The 22693-nt window shown below is 45.3% G+C and overlaps 1 protein-coding gene across 3 annotated transcripts in view; it reads right to left on the reverse strand.

The window, feature by feature from the left end:
• The window catches only part of CENPU (centromere protein U), a 40488-nt gene extending 28753 nt beyond the window's left edge, over positions 1 to 11735 (reverse strand). For all 3 annotated transcript variants that reach the window (XR_001116129.1, XM_004088572.3, XM_030816377.1), the window contains exons 1-4: positions 11630 to 11735; positions 8549 to 8597; positions 6545 to 6662; positions 2260 to 2365 (exon numbers count right to left, since the gene is read on the reverse strand). Coding sequence is in view for 2 of the 3 variants with exons in the window: in XM_004088572.3 (XP_004088620.1) it covers positions 2260 to 2365; positions 6545 to 6662; positions 8549 to 8597; positions 11630 to 11670 (314 nt within the window). In the remaining variant the exon portion in view is untranslated. The remainder of the gene's footprint in view (positions 1 to 2259; positions 2366 to 6544; positions 6663 to 8548; positions 8598 to 11629) is intronic.
• Between the last annotated feature and the right edge of the window lie 10958 nt (positions 11736 to 22693).

The following is a 22693-nucleotide window of genomic DNA, read 5'->3' on the forward strand; positions in this document are numbered from 1 at the left end:
CAGTAAAAAAAAAAAAAAAAACTGTAACATAGGGTTAATCTCACTAATGTTTAAATGAAGTCATGAAGAAAATGACCAACATCAACTAGAAAATAGGAAAAAGGATATAAACAGTTTGCAGAAAGAGAAATTCAAGAGCTTTTAAATGATTGCTGCTCAATCATTCCTAAAAATACAAATTAGAACTAGGCTGGGATAGCATTTTTGACCTATCACATTGGCAAAAATCCAAGTTTGATCTCACTTAGGTGGCAATGTGGCAATAACTATAAAAATGACAAACACACATTTCATTTGACTCAGAATTTAACTTTTATGACTATATCCTATAGATACACAGGCACAAGTGTGAAATGGCACTCCCAGTGGCACTGGGAGTGACAGCACAGACTGGAAACAGCCTGACTGCCCATCCATACAGGACTGGATAATCACACTAAGGAACACCCATGCTGTGGAAAGGGTAGAAGAATGAGAAAGCTCCATGTGTATTGATATGTAAAGATCTCTCAGATGTAGTAAGTGAAAAAAGCTAGGTAGCAACCTATGCTGCCTTTTGTACACAAAAAAAGGTTAAAATGTGTATTCATACTTACTTTTAATGCACCAAGAAATTCTGGAAGGACGTATGAGAAATTAATAATAAGGGAGAGGGAAGAAGCAGGTTCTAGGAGCTAGGTGGATAGTAGACATGATATGAAGACTTACTGTACACCTTTTTGTATTTTTAAACCATGTGAATGTGTTACCTACTCAAAATATTCCTGCTTAAAAATTACATTCACCACTGTTTAAAGTAGAGCACGTTTTCCAAATGTATGATTTTATTGATTTTCAGTAACATATAAAACTGGAGTCAGCCAGGCACAGTGGCTAACGCCTGTAATCCTAGCACTTTGGGAGGCCAAGACGGGCAGATCATGAGGTCAAGAGATCGAGACCATCCTGGCCAACATGGTGAAACTCCATCTCTACTAAAAAATACAAAAATTAGCTGGGCATGGTGGCACATGCCTGTAGTCCAAGCTACTCGGGAGGGTGAGGCAGGAGAATTGCTTGAACCTGGGAGGCGGAGGTTACAGTGAGCCAAGATGGCGCCACTGCACTCCAGCCTGGTGACAGAGCGAGACTCCATCTCAACCAAAAAAAAAAAAAACAAAAAACAAACAAAAAAGCTGGAGTCTCCAAAATAACCAAGTACTATAAAACTTCCCTAGTGTAGACAATCTCAAAATGACTTCTCAGATTTCTGCCCAGCTGGGATATTTGTTTTAAAACTGCAGCTTTGGCCGTGTGCAGCGGCTCACGCCTGTAATCCCAGCACTTTGGGAGGCCGAGGTAGGTGGATCACGAGGTCAGGAGATTGAGACCAGCCTGGGTAACACGGTGAAACCCCGTCTCTACTAAAAATACAAAAAAAATTAGATGGGCGTGGTGGCGGGCGCCTGTAGTACCAGCCACTCGGGAGGCTTAGGCAGGAGAATGGCGTGAACCCAGGAGGCCAAGCTTGCAGTGAGCCTAGATTGCGCCACTGCACTCCAGCATGGGCGACAGAGCAAGACTCCATCTCAAAAAAACAAACAAACAAAAAAACACTGCACTTTTGATACTTGGTAAATACATTTAGTAACTAGAACTGACCTATTACCCAACAGAGGTCCCTAAGTCAAAGAGCTGCTCTAGATAATAATTTAAAATGAGTACTAGTTATTGAAGAGTTCTTCTGCATTATATAACTTGCTCCCAAGTTTTCTCTATGAAATCATTTTTATAGAGATTTTTTGGACCTATAGCTTCACACAAATCTGAAAGACTCAAACCAATGCACCTCAGGGACAATGCATCTGAAACAGGCTTTTTATTGCTTTGTAATTACCACCTACCATATACAAGGAAACATCTCATTTGTGATAATTAGAGAATTTGTAAATGAAGGAAACCTCCCAAAAATCACCTAAAAGTCTATGCTTGTAAAATCTTTCCCTCCTTTCTTATTTGACTCAAAGCTAAATTATCTTCCCAGGCATGATTTCTAGGATAATCAGGTGTGAATTCTGTCATTTATCACAGCTATTATAATTGTCATAAGTAATTGTCAGTTATTAATAAAGTTTTTATGCCTCAGTTCTCTTGAGAAAAAGCATAACAAGTTGGCTCAAAGGATCTTAAAACGCTTTTGTTTTATTAGCTTCTATCTTAAAGAGTTTCTCAGAAATCCCATTAACCGTGAATAAACAATTGCTTGAAATACACCAGTACCTTCTTTTTGCTTCTTTTCCTGGAGGAGTTGAAGGGATAGACAGTCCACAGTGTTTGGAGAATTCTTCTTCATCAGCATATATGGCTGTGCTATGTAAAGGAGGATCTTTCAAAAGACAAAAAAGAAGCACAACTTTAAAAGTCTGGCTATTTGGGCAGTACTGAAGTTTATTCCCTTACAATGGAGTACAAAACAATCTTTGTTCAACTAACAAAATCAAAATCAATTACACAGGCCACTTCCCAAATGTTTTTGATCTCACACCTCAACAATAAAAATTTTAAACCCTATCACCAATAAATACATGAATATTTATGAATAATAAACCTTTATTACTGCACTTATATGGAATTATTTTTGGTTTTTGAAACAGGGCCTCACTCTGTTGCCCAGGCTGGAGTGCAGTAGTGCGATCTCAGCGCACTGCAGCCTGGAGCACCTGAGCCCAAGCGATCTTCCTGCCTTAGCCTCCCAAATAGCTGGGACTACAGGCACATGCCACCATGCCCAGGTAACTTTTTAATTATTTGTAGAGACAGGGTCTCACTATGTTGCCCAGGTTGGGGAAATTTTAATGAGATAAAAATATAAATCGGCAGTCTAATATTTTCTTTCCTCATCCCTGTCAGGTGTCATACACTCTGCATGAGAGACCACTGCATTAAACTATAAACTCTACAGGCCTAGAGAGGTCACCTCACAAAGTACCCTGCATATAGTGGGCACTCAGTATTTTTTAATGAAAAGCCCTTTGGGGCGATTCCAGGCCTCCCTTACTTCCTCTCTGCTTTACTCTGGGATGCCAGAGCCTTTAGATAGCATAAAAAGATACCCTGAATGAGGAAGAAGATAAAAGAGAAGGAGAGCAAATGAACTTGGTGGAAAGGCACAGAAAGAAGATGCTAAGAGGAGAAAGATGCTCCTAGCGGGTGCTCAGGAAAGAGGAGTAACAGGAGAGACCCAGGACTTATCGCAGGGGTAGAGAGCTTGGAGAAGAGGTGGCCAGTAGTGACAGAGCTGAACTGCTGTAAGGGGGCCTGGTAAGAGCCAAGCAACCATTTCTTCATGCTCAAAGTTTAGCATGACAGTGCAAACTTCAGCATTTTTTCAACTAAACAGCTGCTTAAATAATGAACATATCAACTGCACAATTTTTAAGTTAGTAGTTTACTTTGTATTGCCCTCAACGAGGCAAAGGGATTTATTTACTCTATTGCTGTGAATAACAAGGGTGGAAAAAAGAAATAGAACAATCCCAAATGTCCACAGACAACCACTCATATAAACTGGATTCTTACAACTTCAAGATAAAAAGACAAATAATCCAATTTAAAAACAGGCAAAGGGTGAACAGAAACTTCTTCAAAGAATATACAAATGGCCAATAATCACGTATCAGAAGGTCAAAGGGAAAAAAAAAGCAAATGGTCAGCCATAAGCACACTGAAAAGGTGCTGAACACCATTAGTAATTAGGGAAATACAAATCAAAACCACAGTGAGATAGTACTTCACACCCTAAGCTTAGGTTAGCTATTATTTAACAAACAGAAACAAACAAATACAGGCAAGGATGTGGAGAAACTGAAACCCTTGGGCACTGCTGGTGGGAACACAGGCACTGTGGAAATGGTGATTCCTGAAAATATAAAATATATACGATCCAGCAATTCCATTTCTGGGTAAATGCCCAAAAGAGAAGAAAGCAGGGACTCAAACAGATATTGATACACTCATGTTAGTATTAATAGCAGCATTATTCACAGTCAAAAAGCAGAAGTAACCCAAGGGTCCATTAACAGATGAATAGATAAATAAAATGTGGTACATACAGACTGTTCTTCAGCTTAAAAAGGAAATTCTGGCTGGACACAGTGGCTCACGTCTGTAATCCCAGCACTTTGGGAGGCCGAGGCAGGTGGACCACCTGAGATCAGGAGTTCAACACCAGCCTGGCCAATATGGCAAAGCCCCATCTCTACTGAAAAATACAAAAATTAGCCAGGCGTGGTGGTGGTGGTTGTGGGGGGTGGGGGCGGGGGGGCGCCTAGAATCCCAGCCACTCGGGAGGCTGAGGCAGGGAGAATTGCTTGAACCCGGGAGGTGGAGGTTGCGGTGAGCCGAGATCGCGCCACTGCACTTCAGCCTAGGTGACGGAGCAAGACTTTGTCTCCAAAAAAAAAAAAAAAAATTCTGACTCAGGCTACAACACAGATAAACCCCGAAGACATTATGCTAAGTGAAATAGGCCAGTTACCAAAGAACCAACTATTCTATGTTTCCTTTTACATCAGAGTCCTAGAAAACAGAATGATGGTTGCCAGTTGAGGGGAGGGGAGAACAGGAAGTTGTTTGATAGGTAGAGCATTTCAGTTAGGAAAGATGAAAAAGTTCTGGAGATGGATGGTGATGATGGTTGCACAACAACGTGAATGTATTTATCTGCTACAGAGTTAATAACTTAAAAAAGGTTAATATGGTAAACTATATTTTACCACCCATACCCCACCACACACACTCACACTCACAATGAGGTGCTGGGATGGCTAGAATAAAAAACTCAGTAAGTTTTGGTGAAGGTGTGCAGAAACGGGAACTCTCATACACTGCCATGGAATTGTAAAGTGGTGTAGCTGCTTTGTAAAACAGTTCCTCAAAAAGTTAAAAATAGAATTACCATAGGACTCAGCAATTCTGCTCCCACTATATGCCCAAGAGAAGTGAAAAAAGTCCACACAAAAACTCATACATAAATGTTCACAGCAGCATTACTCATAGCGGCCAAAAAATAGAAACCACCCAAATGTAACTGATAAATGGGTAACAAGCTGTGGTATATCCAAACAATGGAGTATCACTGAGCTATAAAAACTTGTAGGAACGAGGTAGATACACGCTACAACATGGACAAACCCTGAAAACACAAACTAAGTAAAAGAAGCCAATCACAAAGAACCAGAGTCTAGGATTCCACTGATATGTCCAGAAATGGCAAATCCGTAGAGACAGGAAGGAGATTCATGGCTGCCAGGGGCTTGAAGGAAGGGGGAGGAGGGAGTGACCACTCATGGGTACAGGGTTCTCTACAGGGTAACAATTTTCTGGAATTAGATAATGCAGACGGTTGTACAACCTTGTGAATAAACTAAAAACCCATGACATGTACACTTTAAAAGGGTGAATTTTATGGTATGTGAATCCATTTCCATTTTTAAAATTATGGGGTTTTAGGTTCAGATCTTTTAGATTTAGATTTTAGACAAATAGGACATTTTTATCAAGTCATAATAAAAGACATTATTCTGGTGAATATTTCACCTTATAAAATGTATAATACTTTCTTTTAACAAAAAATTAAACCAAAGCCTTCAAAATTCTCTTAAAACTTATTCCAGCAGGCTGGGCGCGGTGGCTCACGCCTGTAATCCCAGCACTTTGGGAGGCCGAGGCGGGCGGATCACGAGGTCAGGAGATCAAGACCATCCTGGCTAACACGGTGAAACCCCGTCTCTACTAAAAATACAAAAAAAATTAGCCGGGCGAGGTGGCGGGCGCCTGTAGTCCCAGCTACGCGGGAGGCTGAGGCAGGAGAATGGCGTGAACCCTGGGGGGCAGAGCCTGCAGTGAGCCAAGATTGCGCCACTGCACTCCAGCCTGGGTGAAAGAGCGAGACTCCGTCTCAAAAAAAAAAAAAAAACTTATTCCAGCAAAAATGCCTGACTACTGAAGTTCTAGATGTGGAGGCAAATGGCATTTTCTCTGTCATTTCTGGCTTCTGGAGTGCCCAGTGACACAAGCAGCCCACTATGACAACTCATACACTCCTGGCCAGCCAGGTACTGACCTTTTACCTCACACTCCAAGGAACACAGGTGAAGCTCTCCCACTGGCTCTCCCAAAGCATCCCCTGCCTCCATGAGTTTAGCACAAAGGAAAATTACCCATACTCTTCTCCTCCCTAAATTAATGGCTCTATCAAATGGTAGAGTGAAGTGAGAAATGTATTCTATGTTCCTCTTGTTACAGAGTACTATAGTAAGTGTCCTCATGTGACCGGATTGTTAACGAATACTACTAGAAGAGGGCCGCTTTGATAACGTTCTTAGTTTCAATGTACCTGTAAGTGAGAAAAATTAATTCAAATTATCAGGTACTCCCCAGAGAACATTACATTTACATGCAGGCAACTCATTTTTGTATATGAAGATACTTCTATTTTTTATTATATCTGGCCTAAATGTTGTTGCTTTAGAGTTATGTTAGGATAAAGATTTAAAGTACTAACCAAAGGTCTCATAAGGTTCTTCATCTTTCTCATTTTCACCCAGCCTGCCAATGCTTGAAACGTCAGAATTATCAGGAAAGTCGAACACGTCAATAGGCTTGCACTTTTGACCAGCTTTCTAAAAGTGAATAAAGTTGAGTCATTGAGTTGGCTCTCACAAAGAACAATAGGTTGATTTATGCGGCAAGAATATTCTTGTAATCACTGCTGCCTAAGGAAGCAATCCTTATGCATGGGGTGATGGATTCACTACCTACCCTGATTGGGTCATTATACAACATAGACACATATGGCAAGATCAAATCGTACCCCACAAATGTGTACAATTACAATGTTTCAGTTAAAATAAAAAGAAAGAAGCAAGCTAACACTTTTTGGGGACACAGAATCTTTTGATAACCTAAGGCATGGATTGGCAAACTTTTTCTATAAAGGAAGAGAAAGTAAATTATTTTAGGCTTTGCAGGCCATAAGGTTTCTGTTTTGACTACTAACTCAGCCACTGTCACGTGAATGCAGACAGTAACCACACAGAAAAGAATGAGCATGGCTGTGTTCCAATACAATTTGACTTTTGAACACTGCAATTTGAATTTCATATCATGTTCACATGTTATGACATAGTCTTTTCATTTTATTTCAACCATTAAAAAAGGTAAAAACCATTCTTAGCTTGCAGGGATATACAAAAACAGGTGGCAGGCTAGATTTGGCCCATGGGCCAGTTTGCCTAAAACTCTGACCTAGGGAAAGTAATGGGTCCTGTCTCCAGAAATATGCCCATATACCCAAAAGTTCATAAACAGTTTTAAGGGTACACATGGGTAAAAACTCCTGACTAAAGGACACCAGGGTTTATAGTTCAATATACTGATACACCCATGAAGTCTGCTACCCCAAATCTAATGAAACATGAAAACATATATAAAATGAGAAAAACTTTCATGGTAGTTCCGGAAAATGTGGAAGGGTACTATTAACAGATACAAAAATAAGAAAATTCTGGAAGGTATAAAGGAGGTCAAATAAAATTGGCAAACCATACAAAAACTTTACCATTCAGATGCCCCCAGTGAAAGAATCATTCCTGGAGTGCTTGGGGGTGGAATGCAGAGAGAGCTGGCAGGTCTTCCAGCCCCTCCCAAGGCATAGGGGGCCTCCACCACATGTAAGGCACTGCCTTGCAGAGGGAAGGACAGGAAAGCTGAATCCATTCCAGGCACTCTGGGCTTCCAGCTAAGGCTGGAGCTTACAGAAATCCCTCCGAGGCACACTGTACTTTGGCTACCAACGGCAGGGGTAAGGCAGGACAGCTGAGAGAAATCCACCCAAAGAACCCGTGAAGTAATGCTGGGGTGGGAGCAGAGCGCTGAGCAAAACCCTGCAGGGGGATCCCAGGGTTTCCCAGAGGGGAAGAGAGCAATCCTCTGCAGGCTGGGGTTGACTATGCAGGACAGAGAAAGCCCAGGGCAGAACAAGCAGAAGGAACTCCTTCTGGGGTGCCTGGCACTGTCATACACTGTTAATGTGAGATTACAATGTCAATCACACAAGCCACTGGAAAAAAAAAATTGGAATTAGCTATCAAGATAGTTAAAGAAATATACATGCCTTTAACATACATTTATTCTAAGACTCTAAAGAAAAGTAAACCTGTAATGTGAACTAAGTGGAGTATCACGAAATCAAACAATTCTTGAAAAGTACAATGAGGAGAAATGGCTTTAAGTGAAAAAAGCTTACAGCACTGTACAGTTGTTACATGAAGTCAATTGTCTAAACGAAAATAAAACCAAACTAGGCTCAGAAATAAAGGAAATTCTAAAACATTAACAAAAGTCATTTTATCCACTACACCGGAAAAAGTGTGAGGAAAATGCACACACTTTTTCACTACAATAAACACTGAACTTGCCAAGTGAAGTCTACAAAACTGAGGTACCCAAAAAATGTTATTTTGTACTGTCAATTTTGAGAAAACCACAACACAAAAAGATAACTTACATCTTTCATGGAATGTGTTCTTTCTAAAGTGTTCTTTGAACGTCTTGTGCTATTAAACAGCAAAAAAACACAAGAGTTAGGAAATAGTTAAAATAACTGAGGAAACACCATAGTTATGACCCTTTCCACGCGTTTTTACCAAAAAAAAAAAAAAAAAAAAAAGAACCAATATTCCACAAATTTATTTTTTGTAGGTCAAATTCTACCACCAATGTATAAAATAACATACCTCTCCCCCTCAGGGACATGTAAAAGTTGGAATCCTGCTGTTAACTTTTTCCCTGAGGCCTTAACCAATCAGCAGTGATTGACATTCTCTGCAGAGCTGAACAAGGGGGAGGTAGGCGAACGTTAAGCCCCGACACCTACTCCATCCTGTGCCTGCTCTCCTACGTCCTTTTCTCATTTAATTCTAACAGTCCTATAAGGTAGAAGTGAATCCTATGTTACAGATGTATGCTTGCCCACAGCAACACGGAGCCAGGAGGGAGACAAGCCCGCATTAAAATTTACATCAGTTCAAATCCAGGGCCTGCCCTCGACCTCCCTTCACACTCTCTCAGTTGGACCATAGCTTCAAATGATAAAGTTGTATATATATCTTCAACAAGCTTCAAGAAAACAGATGTAACAATGGTGACTATAATAAAAACGGGAAATAACAGTGGCAGTTATTATATATTATTATTACTAATAATAGTGCCAGGAGTCAGTGAATATGTACAGACTATCCTCCACCAACCAGGCATTGTACAAGGGTATGGGGGAATACTCCGGGATAATACAGTACATAATTCGACTTTAAAATATGCCATGCAGATTGCAGCCATATTTTTCTCATTTGTAGATAGCAAAATCAGCTTAGTCTAAACCAATGTTTTAGTATCCTTTTATCTGATATAATTTCAAGCTCACAGAAAAGTTGCAAACATAGTACCAGGACCTTCTGTATGCCCTTTACTCATGTGCTGTGTGTGTGAGTGTGTGTGTGTGTGTCTGGAGATACTGTGCACTTCCACCCCTAAATACTACAATATGTCTTTCCTAAGAGGGCATTATACTGCATATTCATGGTACAATTTCTAAAATCAAGAAATTTAACACTGATACCATAAGCTAATCTACAGTCCATACCCAAATCACATCAATTGTCCTATAATGTCCTTTAAGATTGCCAAGCCAGCATTTTAAAAAAACAAACAGCAAAAAAGGAAAATATAAAATGAAACATTGCACTGGATATACTATGTTCACAAGCCTTTTGTTTTATGTGTGGATGTGTCCACACATGTACTGTGATGTAAAACATCATTAGTGTGAATCACAGTTAAAAAAAAAAAAAAAGTTAGAAAACTGTTCAGAGCAGTGGTTCCCAGACTTGAGTGTCATCAAAATTCTCAGGAGGGCTTGTTAAACAGGTTGCTTGGCACCACCCCAGAAGTGTCTGATTCAGTCCCTCTGGGGTGAGATCTGGGATTCTGCATTTCTAACAAGTTCATGATTTATTTACTTAATTCATGAAACCTAAGGAAGCAGGTAAGACAAGTATTGGTTTTATGGCAATTTTATAGATGATGATTCCGGGGTTCAGAAAATTTAAGTGACTTACCAAGGGTCACATAGCCAAGTAACAGAAACACAACTACACACTAGACCACATAAACTTCTTAAACTCTTTGAGCTGTCTTGTCCTTTCTTGGGGGAGAAAAAAAAAGTCAAGGTTCCTCCTTGCCTTAGGCTGGAGTCGAGGTGGAGCTTCTGAGGGATAGAAACCTCTGTGACAACCCACAGGTAAACCAGGCGCGGTGGCTCATGCCTGTAATCTCAGCGCTTTGGGAACCCAAGGCGGGCGGATCACGAGGTCAGGAAATCGAGACCATCCTGGCCAACACGGTGAAACCCCGTCTTTACTAAAAATACAAAAATTAGCTGGACACGGTGGCGAGCGCCTGTAATCCCAGCTACTCTGGAGGCTGACGCAGGAGAATCGCTTTAACCTGGGAGGCGGAGATTGCGCCACTGCACTCCAGCCTGGGCGACAGAGTGAGACTCCGTCTCAACAACAAAAAAATTCTGTTGTATGTGCATTAGTGTGTTTTGGGAGGAGGCATGAACAGACTTCATGAGTCTCAAACCCAAAAATGTTAAAAAAAAAAAAAAAAAGACAACAAAAACCACTAGCCTTTCAGATAAACTCTTTTCAGCTGACATTGAAGGCGGACATTCTTTTCTACTCCTCTTCTGCCCTGGGGGAGTCTTCATTCTCCTCCACTGGCCACAGGAGTCTGGTCTCGGTTTCCCCACCCACCTGCGGCGTCCCGCTCCAGCTTTTCCACCCTAACTCCGCATCCACCAGCACCTCCTTCTCCAGGCAGCCTTCCCAGGCCCGGGGGAACTCCTGTTCTCTTCAGATCGTCTTGGCTATGGTTTTGTGCATCGTCTGCAGCAAGCCGAGACCCTTCCCGCCAGATCCGGGCCGGGCCTCGGATGGCCATTCGCCAACCAATCAGCGACCAGCATTCTAGAGCGCGCTTTACAACCGACCAAACGCTCGCTTTTTTTGTAAACAAAAACTGCTCGACCCATGACCCATCCCGGAGAACCGCAAGCGGCAGCTTAGTCCCCCAGCCGGATTTGTGCTCCAGTTTACTAAGGTCTGTGGTTTGCAGTACGAAAACACCAGGGTCTTCAAAATAAGAAAACTGATTTCCAGTCAGAGTAAACTCCACTAACATAAAGTCTGGCAAATCGTAGGCAATAAGTATTTGCTGAATATTTTGCTTTCAAGCTAGCACTTTGAGACTCACTACTTTGGACGGCACTGCCCCCCTACAAAACGACACGACACTGGCTAAGGTCTCTCCCACCCGCCAGGCAGTGTAAGGCCCCGATAGGCCCGTGCGGGTGGGATCACCGTTATCCCCACTAGACTGACGAGGAAGCCGGGGACCCGGGCGATTGGCCACTCGGGCGAGCTCCACAGTGGAGCACGAACAGCGCCGGGAGGCGCAAACCGCGGCAGGCGAGGAAGCAGTTCAAGCTGGTCTCCGGCCCCAAGCACCGAGGGTCGGCAGTACTTACCCCTCAGACCTGTGAGGGCGCGCCCGCCGCCGCGGAGCCATGGTGCCGCTCTCCGCTCCCCAGCGACTGGAAGCTCCCGCCAAGCCCCTCGCCGCTCCGAGCAGCCAATCCGGGCCGGGCACGCGCGCGTGCGCAGGACTTTCTGAGCGGCCCCGGGCTCCTCCCCGGCCTGGAGCGTGAGGGAAAACTGGGCCTGGGTATCACAGCGCACCGGAGCTGGAGTCCATGCCGCACAACCAGTTACCTACGGTCCATATCATGCCAAAGTTTTCCGGGCTTTCCCGCCCACCCGCATCGCCAGTTTTTCAGCGCCCGAAAGCCCCGGAGCCACGTGCGACGACGGCCCCTTGTGCGGTGGGGAAAGGGGAGGAGCTAGAGTCCCGGAGTCGTGGGCAGGGAAGGGGGGGGGGGCGCAGACCCGTGTTCGCAGCTGTTGCGTATGAGGCCACAGTCGTCTTGCCAGGCCGACAGGATTTGGCTTCCAGCCCCTGCTGCCTTTATCAGCTGTCTGAGCTTAGCATGTTACTTTACCTCTATCCCAATACCTTCATTTGTAAATGGCCAGGGTTCCTTTTGTTCTTTTATTTTGTTTGTGTTTAAAAACGTGTAATGCAGAAGAATGAAATTGAACCCTTACCTTACACCGCATATAAAAATTAACGCAAAATGGATCAAAGACCTAAATATAAAGATTAAAATTAAAACAGAGGAAAACAGAGCAAAAGCTTCATAACATTGGACTTGGTATGATTTCTTGGATATGATACCAAAAGCAGTTTGGGATGATGAAAACCTTCTGGAAATAGTGGTGGATGGATGCACAAGGTGAAGGTAGTTAATGCCACAATACTGTAAACTTCAAAACTGTTAAAGTGCTAAATTTTGTTCTGTAGATTTTACTACGACAAAAATACTACGTTTCACGCATATAAAAGAATCTAACGTGTAATGTAAGGATAAAAACAAACATTCGTGTAACCAGCACTAGATGGGGATATGAATCATTGTTATATACTCTTGGGTACCCCTCTGAATGGCATCCTCCTCCTCCAAAGAATAACCACTCTTCTGATTTTATGTGTATCATTCCTGTGGTTTTCTACCTTGATATAGCCCCAAATAATGTATTGATTATTGTATGTTTCTAAACTTTATATGATATTTGGTAGGTATTCTGCAAGTGCCCTTACTAACGCTATTGCTTTGCGTTTATTTTTTATTTATTTTTCCATAAATTATTGGGGTGCAGGTGCTATTTGGTTACCTGAGTAAGTTCTTTTTTTTTTTTTTTTTTTTTTGAAACGGAGTCTTGCTCTGTCGCCCAATTTACATCCCACAGGAGGACCTCTGTTGCTGGAGTGCAGTGGCCTGATTTTGGTTCACTGCAAGCTCTGCCTCCCAGGTTCATGCCATTCTCCTGCCTCAACCTCCCAAGTAGCTGGGACTACAGGGACCCGCCACCACACCCGGCTAATTTTTTTGTATTTTTAGTAGAGACGGGGTTTCACCATGTTAGTCAGGAGGGTCTCGATCTCCTGACCCCGTGATCTGCCCGCCTCAGCCTCCCAAAGTGCTGGGTTTACAGGCGTGAGCCACCGTGCTCAGCCTATTTATTTTTATTTTAATATCTTTTTTTTTTCAAGACGGAGTCTTGCTCTGTTGCCCAGGCTGGAGTGCAGTGGCACAATCTTGGCAGGGGGGTACTATCTTTTCTGGAATTTTAGGATCTGTCCTCAGACAAGCAGGCCTAACAAAAGCTATTCCTGAAGGTATGATATAGGGAGCCTCAGAAATTGTATCCTTCTTATTCATGTAAGTGAGGACAAAAGGTGTCACTCTTCCAACCCTGGACATCCCTTCCCTCCCTCAGGGTATGGCCCTCCACTTCATTTTTGGGGCATAACATCATTATAGGACAGGGGTAAAGTCCCAATACTAACAGGAGAATGCTTAGGACTCTAACAGTTTTTCGAGAATGTGTCGGTAAGGGCCACTAAATCCAATTTTTCCTGGTCCTCCTTGTGGTCTAGGAGGACAGGCAAGGGTGCAGGTTTTCAAGAATGCATTGGTAAGGGCCACTAAATCCGACCTTCCTCGGTCCTCCATGTGATCTGGGAGGAAAACTAGTGTTTCTGCTGCTGCGTCGGTGAGTGCAACTATTCCAATCATCTGGGTCCAGGGACCGTTGCGGGTTCTTGGGCAGGGGTTGTTTCTGCTGCTGCGTCGGTGAGCGCAACTATTCCGATCAGCAGGGTCCAGGGACCGTTGAGGGTTCTTGGACGGGGAGAAACAAAACAAACCAAAACCGCGGGTGGCTTTGTCTTTCAGATGGGAAACACTCAGGCATCAACAGGCTCACCCTTGAAATGCATCCTAAGCCATTGGGACTAATTTGACCCACAAACCCTGAAAAAGAGGTGGCTTATTTTTTTCTGCACTATAGCTTGGCCCCAATATTCTCTCTCTGATGGGGAAAAATGGCCACCTGAGGGAAGTACAAATTACAATACTATCCTGCAGCTTGACCTTTTCTGTAAGAGGGAAGGCAAATGGAGTGAAATACCTTATGTCCAAGCTTTCTTTTCATTGAGGGAAAATACACAACTATGCAAAGCTTACAATTTACATCCCACAGGAGGACCTGTCAGCTTACCCCCATATCCTAGCCTCCCTACAGCTCCCCTTCCTATTAATGATAATCCTCCTCTAATCTCCCCTGCCCAGAAGGAAATAAGCAAAGGAATCTCCAAAGGACCACAAAACCCCCCGGGGTATTGGTTATGTCCCCTTCAAGCTGTAGGGGTAGGGGAATTTGGCCCAAACTGGGTACATGTCCCCTTCTCCCTCTCTGATTTAAAACAGGTCAAGGCAGACCTGGGGAAGTTTTCAGATGATCCTGATAGGTACATAGATGTCCTACAGGGTCTAGGGCAAACCTTTGACCTTGCTTGGAGAGAGGTCATGCCACTGTTAGATCAAACCCTGGCCTTTAATGAAATGAATGCGGCTTTAGCTGTAGCCCGAGAGTTTGGAGATACCTGGTATCTTAGTAAAGTAAATGATAAAATGACAGCTAAAGAAAGGGACAAATTCCCTACTGGTCAGCAAGCCATCCCCAGCATGGATCCCCACTGGGACCTTGACTCGGATCATGGGGACTGGAGTCGTAAACATCTGTTGACCTGTGTTCTAGAAGGACTAAGGAGAATTAGAAAAAAGCCCATGAATTATTCAATGATGTCCACCATAACTCAGGGAAAGGAAGAAAATCCTTCTGCCTTCCTCGAGTGGCTACGGGAGGCCTTACGAAAATACACTCCCATGTCACCCAAATCACTCGAGGGTCAATTGATTCTAAAAGATAAGTTTATTACCCAATCAGCCGCAGATACCAGGAGAAAGATCCAAAAGCAAGCCCTGGGCCCTGAACAAAATCTAGAGGCATTATTAAACCTGGCAACCTCGGTGTTCTATAATAGGGACCAAGAGGAACAGGCCCAAAAGGAAAAGCGAGATCAGAGAAAGGCTGCAGCCTTAGTCATGGCCCTCAGACAAACAAACCTTGGTGGTTCAGAGAGGACAGAAAATGGAGCAGGCCAATCCCCTGGTAGGGCTTATCAGTGTGGTTTACTAGGACACTTTAAAAAAGATTGTCCAATGAGAAACAGGCTGCCCCCTCGTCCATGTCCACTATGCCAAGGCAATCACTGGAAGGTACACTGCCCCAGAGGACAAAGGTTCCCTGGGTCAGAAGCCCCCAACCAGATGATCCAACAACAGGACTGAGGGTGCCCGGGGCAAGCGCCAGCTCATGTCATCACCCTCACTGAGCCCCGGGTATGTTTAACTATTGAGGGCCAGGAAATTGACTGGCGCAGCCTTCTCAGTGTTAATCTCCTGTCCTGGATGACTGTCCTCAAGGTCCGTTACCATCCGAGGAATCCTGGGACAGCCTGTAACCAGGTATTTCTCTCAACTCCTCAGTTGTAATTGGGAGACTTTGCTCTTTTCACATGCCTTTCTTGTTATGCCTGAAAGTCCCACACCCTTATTAGGGAGGGATATATTAGCCAAGGCTGGAGCTATTATCTACATGAATATGGGGAACAAGTTACCCATTTGTTGTCCCCTACTTGAGGAGGGAATCAACCCTGAAGTCTGGGCATTGGAAGGACAATTTGGAAGGGCAAAAAAATGCCCGCCCAGTCCAAATCAGGTTAAAAGATCCCACCACTTTTCCTTATCAAAGGCAATATCCCTTAAGGCCTGAAGTTCATAAAAGATTACAGAATATTGTTAAACATTTAAAAGCTCAAGGTTTAGTAAGGAAATGCAGCAGTCCCTGCAACACCCCAATTCTAGGAGTACAAAAACTGAATGGTCAGTGGAGACTAGTGCAAGATCTTAGACTCATCAATGAGGCAGTAATTCCTCTATATCCAGTTGTACCCAACCCCTATACTCTGCTCTTTCCAATACCAGAGGAAGCAGAATGGTTCACTGTTCTGGACCTGAAGGATTCCTTCTTCTGTATTCCCCTGCACGCTGACTCCCAGTTTCTCTTTGCCTTTGAGGATCCCACAGAGCACACGTCCCAACTTACATGGACGGTCTCACCCCAAGGGTTTAGGGATCGCCCTCATCTATTTGCTCAGGCACTGGCCCAAGATCTAGGCCACTTCTCAAGTCCAGGCACTCTGGTCCTTCAGTATGTGGATGGTTTACTTTTGGCTACCAGTTCGGAAGCCTCATGCCAGCAGGCTACTCTAGGTCTCTTGAACTTTCCAGCTAATCAAGGGTACAAGGCGTCTAGGTTGAAGGCCCAGCCTTGCCTACAGCAGGTCAAGTATCTAGGCCTAATCTTAGCCAGAGGGACCAGGGCCCTCAGCAAGGAACGAATACAGCCTATACTGGCTTGTCCTCACCCTAAGACATGAAAACAGTTGCGGGGATTCCTTGAAATCACCGGCTTTTGCCGACTATGGATCCCCAGATACAGTGAGATAGCCAGGCCCCTCTATACTCTAATTAAGGAGACCCAGAGGGCAAATACTCATCTAGTCGAATGGGAATCAGAGGCAGAAACAGCCTTCAAAACCTTAAAGCAGGCCCTAGTACAAGCTCCAGCTTTAAGCGTTCCCACAGGACAAAACTTCTCTTTATACGTCACAGAGAGAGCTGGGATAGCTCTTGGAGTCCTTACTCAGAGTCGTGGGACAACCCCACAACCAGTGGCATACCTAAGTAAGGAATTGATGTAGTAGCAAAAGGCTGGCCTCACTGTTTATGGGTAGTTGCAGCGGTGGCCGTCTTAGTGTCAGAGGCTATCAAAATAATACAAGGAAAGGATCTCACTGTCTGCACTACTCATGATGTAAATGGCATACTAGGTGCCAAAGGAAGTTTATGGCTATCAGACAACCGCCTACTTAGATACAGGCACTACTCCTTGAGGGACTTTCAAATACGCATGTGCGTGGCCCTCACCCCTGCCACTTTTCTCCCAGAGGATGGGGAACCAATCGAGCATGACTGCCAACAAATGATAGTCCAGACTTATGCCACCCGAGATGATCTCTTAGAAGTCCCCTTAGCTAGTCCTGACCTTGACCTATATGCCAATGGAAGTTCATTTGTGGAGAATGGTATATGAAGGGCAGGTTATGCCATAGTTAGTAATGTAACTGTATATTACTGTACATTGAAAGTAAGCCTCTTTCCCCAGGGACCAGTGCCCAGTTAGCAGAACTAGTGGCACTAACCCGAGCCTTAGAACTGGGAAAGGGAAAAAGAATAAATGTGCATACAGATAGCAAGTATGCTTATCTAATCCTACATGCCCATGCTGCAATATGGAAAGAAAGGGAGTTCCTAACCTCTGGGGGAACCCCCATTAAATACCACAAGGAAATTACAGAGTTATTGCATGCAGTGCAGGAACCCAAGGAGGTGGCAGTCTTACACTACCAAAGCCATCAAAAAGGGGAAGAAGAGGGGAGAACAGCAGCATAAGCAGCTGGCAGAGGCAGGGAAAGACCAGTAGAAAGGAAAGAGACAGAAAGAGAGAGAGGAAGAAACAGAGAGACAAAGAGAAGGAGTCAAAGGAAAGAGAGAAAGAGACAGGAAGTCAGAGAGAGAGAGGAAGAAACAGAGACAAAAAGAAGGAAAGAGAGGAAGAGACAAAGAGGGAGTCAGAGAGAAAGAGAGAGACAAAGAAGTCAGAGAAAGAGAGAGATAGAAATAGTAAAGAAAAAACAGTGTACCCTATTCCTTTAAAAGCCAGGGTAAAATTCTGTCTACCCAGCCAAGTCATATTCTTCTTATGTGGAACATCGACCTATATCTGCCTCCCCACTAACTGGACCAGCACCTGCACCTTAGTCTTTCTAAGTCCCAACATTAACATTGCCCCAGGAAATCAGACTCTATCAGTACCCCTCAAAGGTCAAGTCCATCAGTGCAGAGCCATACAACTGACACCCCTACTTATAGGGTTAGGAATGGCTACTGCTACAGGAACTGGAATAGCTGGTTTATCTACTTCATTATCCTACTACCACACACTCTCAAAGGATTTCTCAGACAGTTTGCAAGAAATAATGAATCTATCCTTACTCTACAATCCCAAATAGATTCTGGCAGCAGTGACTCTCCAAAACCGCCGAGGCCTAGACCTCCTCACTGCTGAGAAAGGAGGACTCTGCACCTTCTTAGGGGAAGAGTGTTGTTTTTACACTAACCAGTCAGGGATAGTATGAGATGCCACCCGGCGTTTACAGGAAAAGGCTTCTGAAATCAGGCAATGCCTTTCAAATTCTTATACCAACCTCTGGAGTTGGGCAACATGGCTTCTCCTCTTTCTAGGTCCTGTGGCAGCCATCTTGCTGTTACTTGCCTTTGGACCCTGTATTTTTAAACTTGTCAAATTTGTTTCCTCTAGAATTGAGGCCGTCAAGCTACAGATGGTCTTACAAATGGAACCCCAAATGAGTTCAACTAACTACTTCTACCGAGGACCCCTGGACCAATCCACTGGCACCTTCACTGGCCTGGAGAGCTCCCCTCTGGAGGACACTACAACTGCAGGGCCCCTTCATCGCCCCTATCCAGCAGGAAGTAGCTAGAACAGTCATCGGCCAAATTCCCAACATCAGTTGGGGTGTCCTATTTAGAGGGGGGATTGAAAGATGACAGCATGCCAGCAGCCCTCGCCCACTCTCAGCACCTCCTCAGCCTCGGCACCCACTCTGGCCACACTTGAGGAGCCCTTCAGCCCGCTGCTGCACTATGGGACCCCCTCTCTGGGCTGGCCAAGGTCAAAGCCGGCTCCCTCTGCTTGCAGGGAGGTGTGGAGGGAGAGGCGCGGGCAGGAACTGGGGCTGTGTGGTGCTCGCCGGCCAGTGTGAGTTCCGGGTGGGCATAGGCTCGCTGGGCCCCGCACTCGGAGTGGCTGGCTGGCGCCACCAGCCCTGGGCAGTGAGGGGCTTAGCACCTGGGCCAGCAGCTGTGGAGGGTGCACCGGGCCCCCCAGCAGTGCTGGCCTGCCAGCACTGCACTTGAATTCTTACTGGGCCTCAGCTGCCTCCCTGCAGGGCAGGGCTCGGGACCTGCAGCCTGCCATGCCCAAGCCTTCCCCCAACCGTGGGCTCCTGTGTGGCTGAGCCTCCCTGACAAACGCCGCCCCCTGCTCCGTGGCGCCCAGTCCCATCAGCCGCCCAAGGGCTGAGGAGTGCGGGCACATGGCGCGGGACTGGCGGGCAGCTCCGCCTGCTGCCCTGGTGTGGGATCCACTAGGTGAAGCCAGCTGGGCTCCTGAGTCTAGTGGGGACTTGCAGAACCTTTATGTCTAGCTAAGGGATTGTAGATACACCAATCAGCACTCTGTGTCTAGCTCAAGGTTTATAAATACACCAATCAGCACCCTGTGTCTAGCTCAAGGTTTGTAAATGCACCAATCAGTGCTCTGTGTCTGGCTAATCTAGTGGGGACTTGGAGAACTTTTGTGTCTAGCTCAGGGATTGTAAACGCACTAATCAGCACCCTGTCAAAACGGACCAATCAGCTCTCTGTAAAATGGACCAATCAGCAGGATGTAGGTGGGGCCAGATAAAGGATTAAAAGCAGGCTGCCCGAGCCAGCAGTGGCAACCTGCTCGGGTCCCCTTCAACACTGAGGAAGCTTTGTTCTTTCGGTCTTTGCAATAAATCTTGCTGCTGCTCACTCTTTGGGTCCGCACTGCCTTTATGAGCTATAACACTCACCACGAAGGTCTGCAGCTTCACTCCTGAGCCAGCGAGACCACGAACCCACCTGAAGGAAGAAACTCCGAACACATCCGAACATCAGAAGGAACAAACTCCGGACACGCCTCCTTTAAGAACTGTAACACTCAGTTACAGTTACAGTGGCTTCATTCTTGAAGTCAGTGAGACCAAGAACCCACCAATTCCAGACACACTGGGAGCCTGGTCCAGAGCTTGAAACCCGGGGCCATTCCATGTCTGTCTGAATTCTACCATTCAGAGAAAGAGACTCCGTATCTCCCAGCCTTCCCAGAAAAAGGGCTGCCACACCTACCTGTATTTGGGCTCTCCAGAAAAGCAGAACCAATGTACATATGGGGACAGCGGGCAGAGATTTTAAGAACTGGCTCATGCGAATGTGGAGGCTGGCAAGTCTGCAATCTCTAGGAACAGGCCCACAGGCTGGAAATTCAGGTAAGAGTTGATTTTGCCATCAGGAGTCCAAAATCCACAAAGCATGCCCAACAGCCTGGAAACTCAGGCAGAGTGTCTGTGTTGCAGGATTGAAGAGAATTCCTTCTTCAGGAAACCTCAGTCTTAAGGCCTTCAACAGATTGCAGGAGGCCCACCCACATTACGGAGGGTAATGTGCTTCAGTGAAAGCCTACTGATTTAAATAGTCATCACACCTAAAAAATGCCTTCCTGGCAATACCTAGACTGGTGTTTGACCAAACAACTGGGCACCATAGCATAGCCAAGTTGACACCTAACATTAACCACCACACTGTCCCTGAACCAATCCCCGTGGCCAGGGAAATGGAATACACTCGTTAGCTTCCTAGGACCACCTGGATTCCCGCTGGAACTGGAGCGGTGGGTAGGGGGCTATAAATTGGGAAAGGGGAAAATGCATGCTGCAGAAACAGATAAATCCATGACAGAAACTTGCCCAGGGTTGTAGAGCTATTCATAGGGAAGCTAGATTCCAACCCACTTTGTTCCATGCTGCTTCCGCAGTTAGACTGTCAGCTTAGAGCAATGATTCTCAGCTTGGGTGAGGGGAGGGCAGAGGGAAGAGGGAAAGGAGTCTACCAGGATGCCTGGGGCGGGGTGACCTGATAAAGCCAGTGGATGCTATCATAGGAAGGAGACTCCCGGGGTGCTCTAGGCAGAGGTTGTGTGAGAGCCCTACCTATGATTCTGACCCAGAAGAGCCATCTCAGAGTTTCTGTAGTGATTTGTGTTGTTGGGGATGGAAACCACAGCATCTCTGCGAGCTTCTAGATATGGAAAACCAGGTGGGGAGCCTGGTTTGGGTGGCAGGAAGAGAACACAAAGGCTCATTATAAGCCCTTGATAAAAATGTGGGGGCTGGGGGCTGGCCATAGGGGAGAAGGATCTGTAGAGGGGATAGGAGGTGCCCAGCAGATTCCAACCAATCAGAAAAGAAACTCCCCGCAAGGAGAACGATAGGTTACTTTTTAGGGAAGCCATGGCCAATATTTTCCATTTTAAGATAGTGCCTGTGTTGTGCTGGTCTCTTTCCACCAGTTAACCGTTAGTAAAGTTTGCTAAACTCCACAGCCTTGTGTGTCTAAGGGGCAGTGAGGAAGGAAGGATCGCTACAGTAGGTAGTCAGGCAGACGTGAGCAGGGCAGGAGAGGGCCCCTGCAACCAGGAATGTCAGGCAGCCATCAGGGGATGGCCAGACGGCTGTTAAACTGTTTCTCTATTTTAGACCAATAATAATTGGTCACAGCCAGCACGAGGGAAAGGCAATTTCCCAATAGAAAATATCTGAAGCTGGTGATTAGCACCTTCCGGACAAGATCTCAGGATTTGGGTGAGTGAGCTCAAGCATACGCAGTAAGAGGCAAAATGATGGTGTTTAATTGGTAGATGGGAGAACGTCTCAACTGCGCATGTGCACAACTTCAGTAAACACACTGCGTTTGTGGCCCCTCCCACGTGCTGGCAGGCCACTGCACATCAGGACAGCCCACCCCAAGGGAACAATCCAGGGAGAGGTAACACCGCCCCCTCCCTCAAAGCATGCTAACGCATAAGACCCCGAGTCAAAGGCCACACAGCGCTTGAATCTCTCATGTCCCTGCTTGGCCCTCTTTCAAGTGTACTTTACTTCCTTTTGTTCCTGCTCTAAAACTTTTAAATAAACTTTCACGTGGCTCTAAAAGTTGCCTCTGTCTCTCACTCTGCCTTATGCCCCTTGCTCAAATTCTTTCCTCTGAGGAAGCAAGAACTGAGGTTGCTGCAGACCTGTGTGGATTCGCTGCCGTTAACGAGATAGTGTTCAGAATGGGGTGAAGCATGCTTGCTGGAAGGGATGGGCTGAAAACGCAGGAGTGGAGGCAGCGGGGTCAGGAGTCCTAGAGGTGACCTGGAGCAATGTGAGCAACTGCAAGGAACTTCAGGGACACTAGAGGACCAGAGGCTTCAGGACACTGGAGGACACCTAGGTGGCGGGTCCTTAAGTTATATGCTTTCATATTTGGGAAATGGAAAAAAAAAAAACAACTATTGCTTTTATTATACAAACTATAGAAAATAATGACAGAACTTTTGGGAGGCTTGGGATAAACTGAGTGCTTGGGCCTGGACACTTCCATGTGGAAATATATCTTCCCTGTGACAGAGGTTGATGTATATATGAGTTCCATGTTTTGGAATTGTTTGATTTTGATTGATTGATTGGATTGAGACAAGGTCTCACTCTGTTGTCCGGGCTGGAGTGCTCTGGTGACTTCATAGCTCACTACAGTCTCAAATTCCTGGGCTCAAGCGATCCTCCTGCCTCAGCC

Source organism: Nomascus leucogenys, chromosome 7b, assembly GCF_006542625.1.
Source record: "Nomascus leucogenys isolate Asia chromosome 7b, Asia_NLE_v1, whole genome shotgun sequence".
Lineage (NCBI taxonomy): Eukaryota > Metazoa > Chordata > Mammalia > Primates > Hylobatidae > Nomascus > Nomascus leucogenys.